A 17,775-nucleotide genomic window follows, 5' to 3' on the forward strand; every position below is an offset into this window, starting at 1 on the left:
GGTGAATGAAGCATAGGCACAATGCTAAGAGAGGCTATAGCCTCCCCCTGAACAGGAGATGATTAAAGAAAAGAAAAAAAGAAAAAGAAAAAAAAAAGATTAGCAGCACTTCAAGAAGGACAAAAGCACTGCCAGTGGTTCAAAAAAGCACGAGCTAAATGATAGACACCAATTCTACACAATATTAACCCAAAAATGAAAACATGAACAAGTGTAATTTATAGATTATATGCTATTAATACAAGTAGATTAGGAAAACCCTAGAATACCCCTCTCAAAACCCAGTGAATTTCAGAACTGTTACAACTAACCTCTTCTTAAAAGACCTCAAGTTTCATAGATATCAAAGGAGAAAACCAAGAATGTAATTGCCTAAGTCAGTTTTACGGCAATGAAGGATGAAAAAAGGAAGGCTTTATCTGAACAAAGAAATTGAAAACAATAATAAAATATCCTCTTAATAAAGAACAAGTCCTGCAGTCTATTTACTACCCATCACAACTCTCAAAGAAGAGGCTATGACTGCTTGGATTAACCTGCTGATCAATTTTCATACAGGTGTCAGACATTTCTAACATTAAAAATAGTTAAAAAAATTAAAAATCAAAGCATGTCAAAGTTCCACCTTCTGTGCTGTGTTGTTCTCTTGTTCAGATTAGAAAAACATTGCATTCTCAGACATAACTGCTGCAGAAGCAATTGAGAAAGAACCTGTTTCTAAGATTTATTTTACTATACATTTTACTATACATGATTTGAGGCTTTACAAGGATGAAAGTGAAAACTCTTACTAGAATAAGCTACCCCCAATCGAAATTTAAATATACCTCTTTTTGTAGGAGTTTCTCTCGCATCTGTGAAACTAGAAGGGCTTCCTGATGTCTCTGTTGTTCACTGATTTGTTCTTGGAGATGTCTTATTAATATCTAGAAAAAGATTAAAAATATTCATCATTAACATATGAACACATTACCATGACATGTGAAAACCTGTACAGAAAAAATAGGCCAAAAACATAATCAGCATTGTAGTACTGCAGGGATAAGTGATGCATTTATCAACAATACTACCTCGAACACGTGTGCATATCTGCTGTTTAACAATCCATGTAGAGGGTTGTTCAATAACACGTGTAACATGCAAAGTATATGAAAACAAGTCTCAATCTTCAAATTACTTTCCTCAGTTATAAAGTTCTGAGATAATCTGAATGCCGCAGCTCTTTCTACCAAAATTTTAATGCACAAATATAATCACAGACCCTGATATTTGCTGCGGGAACAACACAGCACGGTTCCTGGAGAGCACTGTTGACAACTTCCCGACCCAAGTGATAGAGGAGCCAGTGAGGAGAGGTGCTCTGCTGGGCCTTAAACTGACAAACAAGGAAGGGTTTGTTAGAGATGCGAATGTCAAAGGCAACCTTGGCTGCAGTGACCATGGAGTTCAGGATCCTGAGAAGAGGGAGCAGGCCAAAAAGCACAATCACGACCCTGGACTTCAGGAGAGCAGACTTTGGCCTCTTCAGAGATCTGCTTGAAAGATGGGATGGGGTCCTGGGGAGGAAGAGGGGCCCAAGAAAGCTGGTTGACATTCAAGGATCACCTCCTCCAAGCTCAAGAGCAGGCCATCCCAACAAGCAGAAAGTCAGACAAAAACGCCAGGAGGCCTGCATGGATGAACAAAGAACTCCTGTCAAAAACTCAAACGTGAAAAGGAAGCCTACAGACAGTGGGAACAAGGACAGGTAACCTGGGAAGAACACAGAGACACTGTCTGAGCATACAGAGATGTGGTTAGTAAAGTCCAAGCCCAGCTGGAACTGAAACGGGCAAGACTGGCAAAGACAACAAGAAGTACCTTAAAGTGGCAAACAGAAGACTAGAGAAAATGTGGGCTTGCTGATGAATGGGCAGGGGCCCTAGTAACCCAGGACATGGAAAATGCTGAGAAGAATGCCTTCTTCACCTCAGTCTTTACTAGCAAGACTGGCCTTCAGGAATCCAAGGCCCCAGAGATGAGGAGGCAGGTCTAGAACGAGGAAGATACACCCTTGGTGGAAGAGGATCTCATCAGGGAATACTTATGCAAACTGGACGTACATAAGTCCATGGCCCTGATGGGATGCAACCATGTGTGCTGAAGGCAAATGTCACTCCTGCCTTCAAAAAGGGCAAGAAGGAGGATGCAGGGAACTAAAGGCTAGTCAGCCTCACCTCCATCCCTGGAAAAGTGATGGAGAAACTAATCCTGGCAACCTGGCAGGCACATGAAGGACAAGAAACTGGTCAGAAGTAGTAAGCATAGATTCACAAAGGGGAAGCTTGACCAACATGATAACCCTCTATGATGAAATGATCAGCTTGGCAGATGAAGGGAGAGCAGTGGATATTGCTTACCTGGATTTCAGTAGTAAGGCTTTCACCACTGTCTCCTCTAAGATCCTCACAGAGGAGCTGATGAAGTACAGGTTGGACAAGCAGCAAGGTGGATTGCAAACTGACTTAAATGGCTGTGGCAGAGGGTGGCGATAAGTGTAACGAAGTCTAGTTGGAGGCCAGTAACTTGGGGGGTGTGGTGTGTAGAATTGTCAATTCTGGGTCCAATCCTGTTCAACATCTTCATTAATGATCTGGATGATGGGGCAGAATGTACCCTCAGCAAGTTTGCTGATTGTATAAAACTGGGAGGAGCAGATGATACACCAGTGGGTTGTACTGTTATCCAGAGGTACCCCAACAGGCTGGAGAAATGGGACCTCAGGAACTTCAACACAGGGAAGTGCAAAGTCCTGCCTCTGGGAGGAACAACCCCAGGCACCAGGACAGGCTGGGGGCTGCCCAGCCGGAAAGGAGCTTGGCACAAAAGGACCTGGGGGTTCTGCTGCGGACACCAAGCTGAACAAAAAGCTAACAGTATCCTGGGCTGCATTAGTATGAACGTTGCCAGCTGGTTGAGGAAGGTGGTCCTTCCCCTCTACTCAGCTCTAGTGAGGCCACATCTGGAGTGGTCTGTAAGCCCAGAGAGGTTGGGAATCTCCCTCCATGGAGATATTCAAAAGCAATCTAGAATGGTCCCGAGCAACTGGCTCTAGATGACCCTGCCTGAGCAGGGGGACACACGATGAGCTCCAGAGGTCCCTTCCAACCTCAGCCATTCTATGATTCTGCAAATACAGTGGCACAGGCCCATTTTTAAAACAACAGACCCTACTTCAAAGAAAGATAAAGTTTATAGTAATCTAGAAAGAAATAACTTCAACAGACATCTATATGTAATGAATGTTATCTACTGTATCTTACCTCTTGTGTTGAAATTCTGCTGTTTAGTTCAGCTACTTTAGAAGTAGAATGCTCCTTTGCATGCTGGCAAAGAATCTTCTCCACTTCCCTCTGATGGGAAGCTTTCAGAGATGCGATGTATTCTGCTGTGTCTTCCTGTATCCTGAACAGAGTGAGAGGAAAAGAAGATGTAGTAAAGCAGCTACAGACAGTTCTTCAAAAATGCGGCAAAGTTTCTCACTTGAATATATAAAATATCAAAAACATCAAAGGCGGCATGTCTAAAATTTCATAACAAAACCTCACAAGATAGCACCACCACTACTTCTACTGCTCTGGAGGGATGACCAGGTGTGAAAACCCACAATGCTGGATGTGTGCCTCATTTAACTAGAGGCAGCTATAATACAGAAAACTCAGCCAGTCATCTGTTTTTTTGCTCCTCTTATTAAAAAACAGATAGAAAATAGGTGCTTTTAAATCATAATTCAGCTGTCCTACTTCAGATATCTACTTCAGAACAGAATGTGTTGCAATCTAAATATGCCAATTTCCTCTACTTTGACTATGAAGTGATCTAAGGGAGACCAGGTGAAGTGTAAAGTTTCTACAGTTGGTCAAGTAAATCCCACTGAAAGCATACCCCAGTTTGAAGGAAAGTATGCGTACCAAATATTAATGCTATACAACACAAATACAAGGCATCAAAGATGCAGCAATTTATACTGAGATCTTTTTACTCATAACCATGATGAATTGTAGTATTAATAAAAAGGATTAATATAGGTTTGCCTATAGAAAGAATCATGAGAGTGCACTGCTCTAAAAAAACCAAACAACACGCCCCCACAACTAAAACCCCAAACCAAAAAACAAACAGTAAAAGTGAAATTTACAGAGAACACTGGCCAAGTATAAGTAGCTTCACATATGGCTGAGGTGTTAATGTGTCGCTTCAATCCTGTACCAGTCAACACTTTAACAAGGTTTTTAAAGAAACATGTTTCTTTAAAACATGAGCATTTACCTTCGTATGTTATTTTCAGAATAAGCCAGTGTTGCTTGAGACTTCACCCTCTGCTGGTTCATTTCTAGAGACAATCTTTCAAGCTCCTCTTTCAGCTGTGCGTTTTCTTGCAGAACTTCCGAGAGATTAGAATCCGAAAAGGTATGTGGCTGGTATATTTTGTCAGCGTTCAAAACGCTTGGAAAGAGTTCACTGTTGCTGGCGTTCCTTTTATCTGTTGCTGAGGTATTCTTTTTCAAGATCTCTGTAGAGTTTTCCTTATTATCAGTTTTATTTCTCAAATTATTATCAGACAACATCACCATCCTTTCTTTTTGAAGTTTCTCTACAGTTTTTGTAAGGTCTTGTATTTCTCTATTTTTGGTGACCAGTTCTTCATTTAGTTTTAACAGTCTATCTTTTGTGTTACCTTGTTTCATTTGAGAGTCTGTGGACTCTAAGTCTTTATTATTCTTTTTACTTCTGAGTTTTAATTGGGAATTTTGGCTTTTAAGGTTTTCAATTTCTGTCTGGAGGTTTTTAACAGTGATCTGATGGGTCTTCTTTAGATTCTGAAGCTGCTGTTCAAGTTCTGTAAAACTGGCTTTATCACCGTTCAGTTTTGGTGATTCACTCATAAATTTGTAGGCAAGTAGCTGCTCAAGCTCTACAAGTCTTTGCTCATACTGTATCTACGGGAGGGGAGTGGGAGGAGGGGAAGAAAAAGCAGGTTCCTTCAGTGTACTTTTATTATTAGCTCTTCCTATTTTTCTTTAAAGTTAGTGCACATCTGAAGCAAGATTTCACAAGACAGGATACACATGAGTATTACTAACAATGCTACTCAATCAGTTCAGAGTGAAAAAAAAATGTGAAGGAAACTTAAGTCTGCTGTAAAACAGAATTACTCAAAACATTCACTACAAAGTAATCCTCTACTCACAATGAATGCAGTAGGTATGGGAAAGAAAATTAAACTGACAAGAAACTATTTCATTTTTACATAATTGAGTTCTCTTTGGATGTTACCAACTCTGACAGGCAGAGTAACATCTTATTTTAATACAGCAAGAAGTCTTTTTTTTTTTTTAAATCTGCCATTATGTAATTGCCCTGTGTCAGTTTGCAAACATTACTGTCACATGCCTCAAAATTGTACTTTAAAAAAAAATCTTAAATTTTAAACAGGATAGATTATTTTATTTATTTATTAAATATAGAAGTATGAATTCAGAGACACACAGAATCTTTCTTCCTAATGAGCTGAGGAGAACCTAACCCATCTTAATACCTTAGATAACCTCCAAGGAAAGCAGGATGAATTATTCATCTGGAGAAAACGAGGAACAAGCAGCCACTGCTTTCCTTTCCTGTTCACCTTTTCCTTGAAGTAAGATGTCAGACTTCCACACTTCCTAACACAAGTCTTAAGACTCGCTATCATGTAAGTTTTGGACAGAACATTTAGTGTTCCCAGTCGTTCTCTGCAGAAACGCCCAGTCAGCGGCCACTTGGAACCACAGCCTTTGGTACTGGAAGGAATTAGGTAAGCAGCTCCTCTGACCCACAGGATGAAATCCACTTATCCTAATTGTAAGAATTAAATTATTATGCCTCAAGAACTTGTCCTCTCGGTTTCAATACTACTCTACCACTTTCAATGCTCTTTTTATCTTAGGTGCTGAAGCTACTGAAATTCTGGTTATAAATTCTTTGAATATTTTTTCCCTTGCATGTGGTCTTTGCCTTCAGTTTTCACCACTACTATGTGTTACACGCCAGTAACCTTGTGACTCTTAATTGCAGAGTAGACTACCCAACAAGCCTCCAACTTTTACCTTTATTTTCTGAAATTGTTGTTCCATGGCACGGAGACTGTTTTTAGCTTCATCATCTTTACCTTCAAGTTCCATTTCTAACTTTTTTATTCTTCTCTCCAAAAAATCAACTGTGCTTGTTTTAGCTGAAAGATCATTAGTTTTCTCAGCAGCAGCAGCAGCATAAATCAAAGCAGGCAAAGAATTTGGGTACCTTCTTTTTAGAATTCCTTCCATTTCTCTGATCTATCAAAAAGAAAATTAAGTTAGAAGTCAAAACGAGTAAAATTCTGTTGAAAAGTGAACTGAAGTAAGTGACAGAAAGTTAACAAATGTCATCCACTCGCTTAAGCTGGGTGAAGAATGAAAACTAGAGATGCATATGTTGATAATTTTTTACATTTATGTTATTGTTTACAGAAAAGCAAGACTCATCATCTCTTACTGACTGACTGAGAAATCATCTTAAACAAAACATTGCTCTGGTCTTCAGATTGTTGTATGTCAAATGGACCTTTTATTTACTTTCCACTTAAGTTGTATATGGCTCTTAACGCTGTTGAAGTATTTGCTTTCTTCTGGAATTACATTCACATTCTACTCTTCCAACTGTTACAGAGATATTTTATAACAGTATTGAAATTCTTCTCCCAATAACAGATTATATGCTTTTTATTTTAGAGTCTGCAATAAAATAAAACTAACACCTTGCATGCAAGGCTTATTACAAGCTCTTCTTTTATCTATGCATAAGATATTCTTCACATTAGAATACAGCAGAGGCTCTTTCCCATTTGTCCCACATCCCTACCAAATGCAGCTGCCATCTCCTAAGATTCAGAAAGGTCCACTTCCTCAGTAGAAAAGTAGACTTTTCCTTAGTAGAAACATGGATTTTAAGGTCTCTAGTCCCCCAGTTTTCATGAATCTTGTAGGAATCCAATAAAATTTAAACCCCTACTCCTGAATCAGCTTGGCTGAAATTGGCCACAATGTTAAGGGGTTACTGAATATGGGCAAAAGGAGTCTTAGAAGACAAACAGCAAGCTTGGTGTGCTTTTGCCCTCTTGTCCCTTTCCAAGAAACTCTAAACAGTATGTTAATGTTAAAAGGATTTTAAAAGGGGTGTCTGTAGCTTATTAGAACATAGTAGCAGAATTGCCCTTTGTACATAAATAACTGCAGCTTTTTGTGTTGAGTGTTCCATACCACAAGTTATTCTATCACAGGGCTTCATTCAATGCTTTATCCTTATGAAAGGGCTGGTAAGTGTTCTAAGAGACCTTATCTGAAATAAAGGTTAAACGAAACACAGTTCTATTATTGTATACTTGTCGCTCAAGATCCTGAATTCTTTTAGCATCCGCTGCTCTGTCTCGCAAACGTTTCTTCTGTTGCACACTCTGATCTCCAGCTTCAGCTCTGAGCTTCTCGACCTATCCAATTTATGAGAAAATAAAGTGAAATACATGTTCAGAGACATTGTCCTGTAGTACAAAAGCAAGCACCTCAAACACACACATTACACTGGAAGTATTCTGCAACTTAAAGCCTGGTAACAGTAATTTCTATACTAACTGATTCTTCAGGTTCTTAAACTAAGTTACAGCTTCTTGAAGCTACTTAAGATCAAAGGAGTTGAAACAAGCTATGGAAATCTAGAAGAGAACTTCAATTCTGGGACATTCTTGTCTTCAGACCAGTAAATCTGCTTCTTCCTCCCATACTTCCAGTATGCAGGCTTGGTTAATAAGCTATAATATAAAGTACTACAGTACATTACATGAATTCAGGGTGAATTAAGAAAATAGTTTGTGATTTGCAAGGCTATGAGATATAGAAACAGCCAAAAAGCAACGTTATGTTGTGCCTAAATAGATGCTAGCTCCCAGGATCAGGGTTAAGAACTGAATGGCTAAAGTTCCTGCACTCCCATAAAGGCTGGCCACAAAGACTCAAAGTTTTACACCAGTCCCTCCTGGAGAAAATGCAAATCTTTCACCGCAATGATACGTTGATCACCATTTGATATGGTGCTGTTTAAGGGAGCTCCTTCAGAAGCACCTCCTTTCATCTGTCACCTCTCTAATAAAACACTATGAAAAAATTCCAAGATCAATTATATTTTATCACTGGTAAAATTCTTTATTTCTGTGAATCCTGAGTCAAATATACTGACAAGCAGGCAATGCAAATCTCAGAGCTATTCAAGATTCATGTATTACTTTTGCTTGCTTTATATTTCAAATGTTTTGGCTTTTTCCTCCCTACTACAGCAAACAGAGAATTCTCCTATGAAAGAATTTAGAACTGGTACTTAAGAAAAAAAAGTGTTGCCTATGCTACCATGGAGTAAAAAGAGGGAAAAGAGAATGACAAGAGGGATGTTTCGAGTTGTTAATGTAACAATGTACTTCCCTTCCTTAGTCAAGAAATTTGCAGGCTTTAAGAAAACACATTATTTTTGTTTCCAGAAGCATCATCAAGATGTCCAATAGAAGCAAAATCAGGTTTTAAGAATTCTGCACTCCCAACTCTCACTGCGCATGCAGTGATACCAATTTTGCATATAAAGACTCCACATTTGATTTAAAGCTTATAAAGAGTTTACATGTTTTTTTTCTTGAAAAAAATGTGATCGTTATGAAGGACAGAATTACATTATACTCATCACCAGACAAGAAATAATTTTAAGTTCCAACTTCTTAGATAAAGCTAGATATTATCACCTCCAGTTTTAGTTTCTCAATTTCTTCTCTTGCATCTTTAAGACGGGCTGCATCTTTATCCAGAAGATCTTGATTTTCTGCATACCACTGAAGCCTTCTTTTTAAATGAGTAATTTCCTGTTTGTATGATTCTTCCATAACTTTAAATTCATAGGAATTTTCACCTACAAGAATAAAACATCCTTAGTATTTTTTTATTAGTAATTATGTGTTGAATAAGTAATTAGTCAACACTAACCTTTTCAGCACATTTCATACATTTACTCTTTTGACAAGCCTGTCACCGCAGCAAAGTTTTAAAACCAGACCCTAATTAGGATTTTAAATGCAACAGTATTTGAAAAAAAAACCAAAAAAACCCAAACACCCCACCTTTTTTCTCTCATACATAGTAGTACACAAAGTTTACCATGGAACACATTTAAAACAGAATCCCAGGGAGGATCTATTCTTGATCACGCTCTAGCAAACAAATTTGCAGTAACAACATGGATGACAATACAGAATATATATTCTTAGATATGTATTGACCGTATTCCTCCCATTTAGGGATCAAGCATTTTGAGAAGAGACATGGAGGTAAATATTACAGCTCTTAGCATTTGTGATGCCTGATATTGCAAGTAAGAGAGTCCGATTTCTGGCCCTCTCTCATTAAGAAAGCTAAAGTCAAACTGGAAAGAATTCTGATAAGAATGTTGGAAAAAAGTCACAGAGCATAAGTTACAGGTGAATAATGGGCAAGATCTAAATAGGAGACTAAGATGCAACATAGTCAATCTTTTCGTATGAATAGAATTGTCATATAAATGGAATCGTCTGTTTTGCATGCCCAGTGGAAGATGGGCAAGAAATCAGACTTAATAGGCAACAACAAAGAGTATGGCTGGATACAAGGAAAGGCTTTCTAGTAGAGTGCCAAGGGTACCGTGTCCTTCACTGTCTGCTTTTATTGGAAGTTTAGACAATATTTGGAAATGGTCTAGATGCATTTGACTATGTAAAATCTTAAATAAGAAACAAGTTTTAGTTCCATATTTATTTAGTGAAGCACAGAGTAGGCAAAATTATTCAACAAAATGAAGGTGCTTTACTTGACGTGGATGCAATCTGGACTTTTGCTACATCTCTCTCCTTCTTTGCTTGTCCCAAGTCTACCTCAAGAGCTTGCTTATCTTGTTTGAGACGTCTTATCTCTTCTTGTAATTTAGTTTCTTCCTTCTGAGTTTTAGAGAAAACAGTAAGACAAGAAAAATTAAACACAACTTGTCATACAAAAAACTTGAACGTGCTTTTTCACCATACAATGATTAAATTACAACGGTTGTGTCAGATCACAGCAGCAATGAGGTTTTCTAGTTTTGGTATTATTCTCAGGCCTTGCTATAGCAGACCATGGGAAAACTTAAGCTAAACATAAAAAACCCCTATTTTTTTAAATAAGTCTTACATAACTCTTAGAAGTAGAAAACACCTGCCTTTTGAGAGGGTCAGTAAAGAAAATGGCTTTACTTATTCTAAGAGTTAAGACTGTAGCTTAAATGGACAAATATATTGTCCAACAGTTCATCTTACTACATTCCATTTCTCACCATTTCCTGCATGCACTCTATGTTCTGATTGTTTATGTGTGCTCACTAGTAAACCTCACGACTAAGAAGGATGAAAGGTCTCAGTGCCAGTGCCACTCTGGAGACGGAGGCCCCTGGTCCTGGGGTTCCACAGGTACAGGAAGCAGCAACTGGGGGACTGAGATTTTGGGGCCAGCGGGTAAATGCACTGAGTGTCTAAGGCCAGCAAGGGCCAGCATGTGCATGTATGTGTGTTACCACTAGTGAACTCCGATCCTGATCTGCTGAACAGGATCAGGCCATACGTACTCCTTGTGCTTCCGACAGTATTGTTTGTATTTCTGTGGTGCGAGCAAAGGCACTGCTCTCTGCGTTACCTGTGTGCCTGACCATGTTAGCGTTGTCTGTGTGTCTCTCTCCACCTTTGGATCTTGTATTCAGTCTCATAGGCTGGATCTAAGGACATGGAAAAGTAGCAGCAGCACCTATGAGGCTGGAACCAATGGAAACCCTGGAGTCTTAAGAGCTCGAAGTCAGTTCTATCAGACCAAGATGGCCTCTGCTGGTCCTGAAGCTCACTGGATCCAGATCCTCTTATCACCTACCTAAACAATTGTTGTTTGTTTGTTTCAAAAAAAGCAACCAAAACCAGAAGCAGCAGCTTGTAATTTATGGTCTAACTATCAGAGAAAGTATGTACCAAAACAGTTCCTCCCACTTGCAGTAATCAGAGCAACAGAAGTTCCTGAAAACCTTTAATTTTAACATGAAGTTTACTAAACATCCATCCCTCAAAAACACAAGCATCTGTAGGACTACAAAAAAAGTTATATGAGTGAGTAACAAAAGATTGTTTTCACTCTGATGTTCTTTCCTAGAATTAACTTGGTACTGAGCAGAGATAAACGCTCTTCTGGATTTGTCTTATGCTGGAAAGCTATAGAGGTATCACTACTTTCTCCAAGCTCTCAAGATATTTCAGAATTGCCAGTAAACATGGCAACCCTGCATTTCTTTCAGTGAATCTATGTCTTAGGGGATTACTTCTGAGAAGTTCATTTGATAAGACATTTGTGATATACAAGTGTGGCAAATAATTAACACTGTGGAAGGGTAGCATGCTCTACTATTTAATTTACATTATTAATATACAATATGGACAGTTATGAGGTTTTTGTAAGAACGCATGAAAACCAGGCTTGATATATACCTACCTGTGCTGCTCGAAGCTCTGAAATCAATTCTGTGAAACTCTGATTTCTGGCTGGTTCAGAATCCTGCACAATTTGTGACTGGATATTAGTCTTCGCTATCTTTTCTCTAAACGGCAACAGCAGAAACAGTTATGCAAGGTGGTAACTTGGCATACTAACAGTGGCATACTAAAAAACAAACACACAACCCCAAAATGGTACCACAAAGTCAATCCATGAAGACTCAAAACAAAGAAAGAAGCAACTATGCAGTACATCTTTATATCAAAAAATTTCACCTGCAAGGTGAAATCTTCTCACCTCGCACAAACTTGTTTGTTGGGACTACACAAGGGAGGGAAACAAAACCTACTCTGCATCAGTGGAGCTCATCTATGGGCCTCTTCCAAGCAAAGATTTGTAAATTAGGAGTATGCGCAATTGCTAGGTTTTTTTGTCATCACTAGCACAGGATACAAATCTTACAGGACCTACAGTGCAGTGAATCTAAAGGTTCCTCCACTACCAGGATCTCTTGTGGCCCCTGATCTACTGTGCATCTTACAACAATATCGAGACATTTTGATACGTGAGTAGAGCCATAATACCAGAACAAGCGTAGTATTGTTCTGAAATGAATATTTGAATTTTAGCATTGAAATATTCCCCAAATGGAAGACTCTAGTCTTCCCACAGGTCTGTAACATCAGCAAGAAGACTAAGTGCCTATAATCAACATAAATCAATTCTCAAAAGAAAAAACAAACCCACAAACCCAAGAAACACTGGAAAGCATGCACCTCACAGACTCTGCAGCGATTCTTCATAAATAAAATAATAAACACAGCTGAAAACTCCAGAGATTTTAGGTCAGATGTTTAAATGAGCCTACCTTAGGGCTATTAATTCAGACACTAAACACTGATTCTCCTTAAACATTTGTTCCTCATTTTTTTTGTTTTGGATTTGTAGCTCCTTCATTTGCTTGTATAACTTCTCATTTTCCTAAGACAAAGTTAAAGAGTGTTCATAAATTACCATTTTATCCAGTTCAAAAACAATTGTCTATGACTTGCATAGTTTGCCTACTGAAACAGTGGATATCTACTTTGATTATCTTTATGCTAAAGTACTATACAGTGACCTCTACAATCTTGTCCAAGTGTCTGCTCACTCTGTAGAACCTGGGCCAGTTCCTCTGCAAAGCTTTCCCAACGATATTGTAAAAGCACGTACATGGATGGGTGCCGATAGATCAGAGCTCGGCCTGCCCATGCTCCAACCCTCTGGACACAAACCATCACCCATTCAGGATGCTCAGAGCCATACTGGCAAGACATTCTGCCTGTACCAAGAAATGCTGCTGAGCACCAGCTGGAAGCTGGTTAAACTAATCTATTTAATTTTACAGCTGCCCGTATGCAAAAGGATTATGAACCTTGCCTTATCTATTTCTACACTTGACTAAGTAATAAAAATCAGGCACACTAATAAGGTTTCCTTGAAATCAGATCCTGTGAAAAACATCTTAAAAATAAATCCGTCCAGATTTCTAACACTGCTTAAAAATACTAGTTTTCTACTACAGGCAAAAAGTTTGTGGTTCTTTATTGGCCATAAAGTATTTTCCCAGTTCTCAACTGACAAGTCAGCGTATTTTTTACAATTCAGAACAGTTACATGGAATTGTGGAAAAGCTTAGCCCAAACTAGACATTTGTGAAATACTTTTTAAACGTGCAATACATGTTTGCCCTGCACACCTAGATTTCATCTACTTTTTAGATAGCAAGATAACTGTTTTCAACAGAAAAATAGCAACCATTAAACAATTTTGTTTCTGAATCTGGCTAGAACACAGATCAATATTCTGTGTGGTATACCTGTTGATAACCTTGAATAATGATCTCTTGATCTTTAATTTCTTTTTGTATTTCTGCCAGTTTTTCTTCAGTGACAGGAACTGTTGCTGTATGATGGGTCCATCTCTTTTCTTGAGTCAGCTCTTCCATACTTCTTAACTTTCAGAACGAAAAAGACACACAATTAGTAAGAAAATTTTGTTAGCAATATGGAATTCTCTACAGGACTACACTTCTATAATATAAATAGGTCAGTCTTTTCATTAACACATGAAAGCAGACCAGTGAGCCGATCTTATTATTGGAGTTTTACAGAAGCCTTACAAAACAGGCACAAAGTATAAAAAGTTTGGGAAAAGTTAAGAAAGTTTTACCCTCCCTCTTCTGTTCTTATGTATCTAGAGAGGAGGGTAGAGTGGAATAACCCTGGGAATGTGCCATATAAACAAAACATAACATTGAAAAATGCATACAAAAAACCCCCAATATCTCAATATATAGTACTTATCTATAACGAGTGGTATTTGTTAATTTTTTATTTTTTTTTAACAGTGAGTTTAAACTTTGCAAATAAACTGCTGCAGAACTCTCAAAATAGCAAACTAAAGGAACTCAGGATAACATAGTTTATCTCTGTAGTTAAAAAAGATCATGTCTTATGGGCAATAAACGTAACAGCAGGTATGCATTTACAAACTAGCAGTGTGTGTGTTTAAATGTGGATTTTCTGCTCATTAACAACTGTAAAATAACATTAATTTAATTTTCAGAAGCAGGTTTTTTTCCTTGTCTATAGTAATGGGATACAAGATGATAAAGTACCTTACTCTGAAGAACATAGTTTTCCTGACCCAACCGAGAAAGCTCTTTTTCATGCTGTGTTTTCAATTCTATTATCTTTGTCTCCACTTCTTTCTCTTTTTGCGAAATCGTGCTGGTTAGCTGTTGAACTAAATCATGCGCTGTGTTCAGGTCTTCCTCTGCAACTTGTACTCGTTTCAGCAAATACAGTTCTCTATCACAACTTTTGATAGGAGAAAATGATAAATCCTAGTGAATAAAAAAATTCAGGGAAACATTACATTGAGCTGATTGTTTACCAAAAATTCCGCTCCTCAATTTCATTTAATTGGCTTGTTTGGCTCTCAGCAACCACATCAGGCAGTTGAAAAGGAAAAAAACCCCCAACATTCTAATAGCAAAACATCCTGCATTTACTTTAATGAATTACTTTCTCATTTCTGAAATAGGTATGAGGAAAACAAGCCAAAAAACAACAAGAAACAAACACCTCTCATATGACAGCCACTACATGGCTACTAGAATTATTCTATTATGCATCTAACTTTTTGAAAAGCAGTAATGATTTAGGTACTCAATGAATAATTTCTTTATAAAGTTTACAAGGAAGAAAGAAAATCCATCACCATACTGCAAATTCAGTCATCTTGGAGAAGTCAGAAAATGCTGTTAAATATTAAATGCAATGCAAATAGAAAAAAAACCCCAAACAGTAGTACTACTTAACATTCATAACAGATTTTTTTTTTAAGTAAAAGTTTTATTTTAAAATTTCCTCTTTTCTACCACAAAATAGTATTTTTTATATACTTAAAGCTAGAATGCTTATTAATTTCTAGAACCACCCAAGTAACAGAATTATCTGAGCAACAGGAAAGCTGTATTATACTTGCATATTTTAAAAGCAAAAACTAGTATTTGACTAAAGGAAAGTCTTTATTCAATATTTCAGCATTTGCCAATCTTGTGATAATTACTAAAAGTCTTGACAAAATAGGCTGGAAACCAAGTTGTACATGCTTTAATTAGCAACATCACTGATTATTACTTACATGCTGATATTGCCTGCAATAATCCATAGCCTGGTGTCCAAGATTATTAACAACTGATTGGCCAGATGTAACTTTGTCAATACTTCCCTTCAAAGTTGGCTCATTTGTTGCAGATCGTATTATCCTAGTAGCAAATAAGGCTTCTTCATTTAGGCAGAAAGTAAAATAGAACAAAATTAAATTCAGAATTTAATGTCCTTTCAAAAATATCTATTCATGTGATCAACCCCTTGGGCATATAAATTAAGTATGCTACAGCTTGAATTTTGAATTAAATATAGAAACTTGAGAGCAATGAGACATTATGGAAAATATTCTAGGTTTTTTTTAAGTAAGGAACTGATAAGATAAAACAAAACCCAAGGGAACAACTGAAACAAGTAACTGGAAAATAAATTCTTCATGAAACAAGGTTAACTTCAGTTCTCTGCTCGAGAAGTGGCCAGTTATCTAAGCGTACAGAAATACAGCATATTTCAAGCTATGGTGAAGACACAGCAATTTTCAAAATGGACTTTGGAGTGCAGACAGCATACAAAGCCGTGCAATATTTATTTGTTGCATCAAATGGCAACTTGACAGGAAATTAAAAATCAGGGAAGTTCCCCACAGAGAGTAACTAACATGGACATATTCACATCTTAGTCCTCTGAAATACAGACAGTAACTACAACTGCCACTTCATTTCTGCAATTTAAACTAAGAGCTCCTGCTAAGGAATGTTATACCTGAAAACAAACAGGCAATGATAATTTTCCAAATTTAACACTTTTTACATTTTTCACACAACCCCCTCACAAAGGTGCTCCCTCAGCACTGATGATTAGGAGATTGTTAGATTCAATGCCATTCTCATCCTAGCTTTAGAGGTCCCTGCAGAATGCATTCTGGTGAGATTAACTTCTGAAGTCACCTGAAATTACTATGGAGAATGGTTACAGCTAGAGAGGGAAGAACATGTTTGAATGAGGCTAGTGGCCTCATCACTCACTTCACCACCTCCATCTGGCTGTACACCCTCCTCTTCTTCAGGGAACACCACAGCAACGCACTGAGGAACTAAGGTCCCTTAGTTTGACAGCTGCCACTGAAGCATCTCCCCAAGGTGGGCAACATAATCCTAAATGGCTTTTCCCAACACTATTTGCAGGGTTTTTAAAAGCATAACGTGCTACAAGTGTGCTAAAACCTGCGCACCTGTAGAGTTATTTTCCCATGCCTCGGAGATAGGAAACATCATCTGCAAAGATGCTAAACTGAATTATATGATGAAATTTTTTCACCCAAAAATAAGAAAAGTTCAGTCCTTTACTTGCAGCTCAGCTTTCACAGGACTACATTGCTATTCTTTCCTTAGTGTTACAAGAGACATGAACAGAAAATAGGACTTTCTTTTTAGTGCTTTCTTTGTACTCCAGGAAAGCAAAGATAAAAAGAAGCTGAGAATAGAAATTCAGCATCACACACAGAAGTTAGTATGTCAGCAAATCTTTGCATTTATCATAATGAAAAGTGTAACTTGCAGACACTTATTTTGGAACATCAGCTCTTCTTATGATAGAATTACCTTTAGATCTTGCTCTATCTGCAGGATTTTTGGCTTTCACACTGATCTTTTTGAAAGTTTCTTTTGGTGTTTTCTTTTCATTAACTGGAAAAGACTGTTTTGAGAGTGAAGTGGGTTTCCCATATCCAGAACTTCTAACCACCCCATGGGGACCATATGAAGATTTCTTTTTATGTAAAGGTGCTGGACTTCTGATATTCTTGTATAACATTGGTTTAGTTGTCATTGATTCTGATCTTTCATTCTTCAAGGAACAAGACCGAAGAGCCTGTGACAGAGCACATTTGTTTAAAACAAGTTTTAGGCTCTAGTGTAATCTGAAGGTAGCTTTCCCTACTAGAGGAACATAGAACCAGTTACCAGAATTACACAGCTGTAAGACTCAGGGTGGTAGAAAGCATTATTTTTAACCAAATTAATAGGATGTCATTTTGCAGAATTTTACTACTTCAGAAATATAAACGGAGCCAGTACAAAATCTTGGACTATGTAATTATTCTAGGAAGTTGTATTAAATTACAGAATCTTTAGTGGGTAGCTCGTGACTAAAGGCTAATCACAGTGAACACAGAAACCCAGCGATGAAGAGAGGAACAGTGGCAGGCAGAGGAACCCAATTAAACTTGATCACCAAAACCAGAGCACACAACTCCTAAGACCAGCAAATGAGAAAGCTTAGCCTGTTGGCCCTGGTGGGAAACCAGCCAAACCATCTCTCTCCCTGCAACACTTTGCGGACAGGAGAAGGAATGCTTAAAGGAATGGGGGGCTAATTTAGGGGATGCAAGGAGAAGGGAATTTGGGGATGCAGGAAGATTTGAGATTGTGTAAATCTTGTTATGGAATGTTTGAGAGGATCACGACAATGTGCAAAAAACTTACAGGATGTTTAGGAAA

General features: G+C 37.9%; 1 protein-coding gene across 4 annotated transcripts in view; it reads right to left on the reverse strand.

Moving 5' to 3' along the window:
- CEP162 (centrosomal protein 162) overlaps window positions 1-17,775 on the reverse strand; it is a 49,301-nt gene that overhangs the window by 7,679 nt on the left and 23,847 nt on the right. For 3 of the 4 annotated variants that reach the window (XM_075747620.1, XM_075747619.1, XM_075747621.1), the window contains exons 14-26: window positions 16,879-17,146; window positions 15,312-15,454; window positions 14,281-14,508; window positions 13,480-13,617; window positions 12,490-12,602; window positions 11,619-11,724; window positions 9,928-10,054; window positions 8,834-8,997; window positions 7,436-7,540; window positions 6,126-6,350; window positions 4,309-4,979; window positions 3,303-3,444; window positions 828-926 (exon numbers count right to left, since the gene is read on the reverse strand). In XM_075747620.1, coding sequence (XP_075603735.1) covers window positions 828-926; window positions 3,303-3,444; window positions 4,309-4,979; window positions 6,126-6,350; window positions 7,436-7,540; window positions 8,834-8,997; window positions 9,928-10,054; window positions 11,619-11,724; window positions 12,490-12,602; window positions 13,480-13,617; window positions 14,281-14,508; window positions 15,312-15,454; window positions 16,879-17,146 — 2,529 coding nt within the window. The remainder of the gene's footprint in view (window positions 1-827; window positions 927-3,302; window positions 3,445-4,308; window positions 4,980-6,125; window positions 6,351-7,435; window positions 7,541-8,833; window positions 8,998-9,927; window positions 10,055-11,618; window positions 11,725-12,489; window positions 12,603-13,479; window positions 13,618-14,280; window positions 14,509-15,311; window positions 15,455-16,878; window positions 17,147-17,775) is intronic. The other variant, XM_075747622.1, reaches the window with a different exon arrangement.

Source organism: Balearica regulorum, chromosome 3 (genome assembly GCF_011004875.1).
Source record: "Balearica regulorum gibbericeps isolate bBalReg1 chromosome 3, bBalReg1.pri, whole genome shotgun sequence".
NCBI classification, from domain to species: Eukaryota; Metazoa; Chordata; class Aves; order Gruiformes; family Gruidae; genus Balearica; species Balearica regulorum.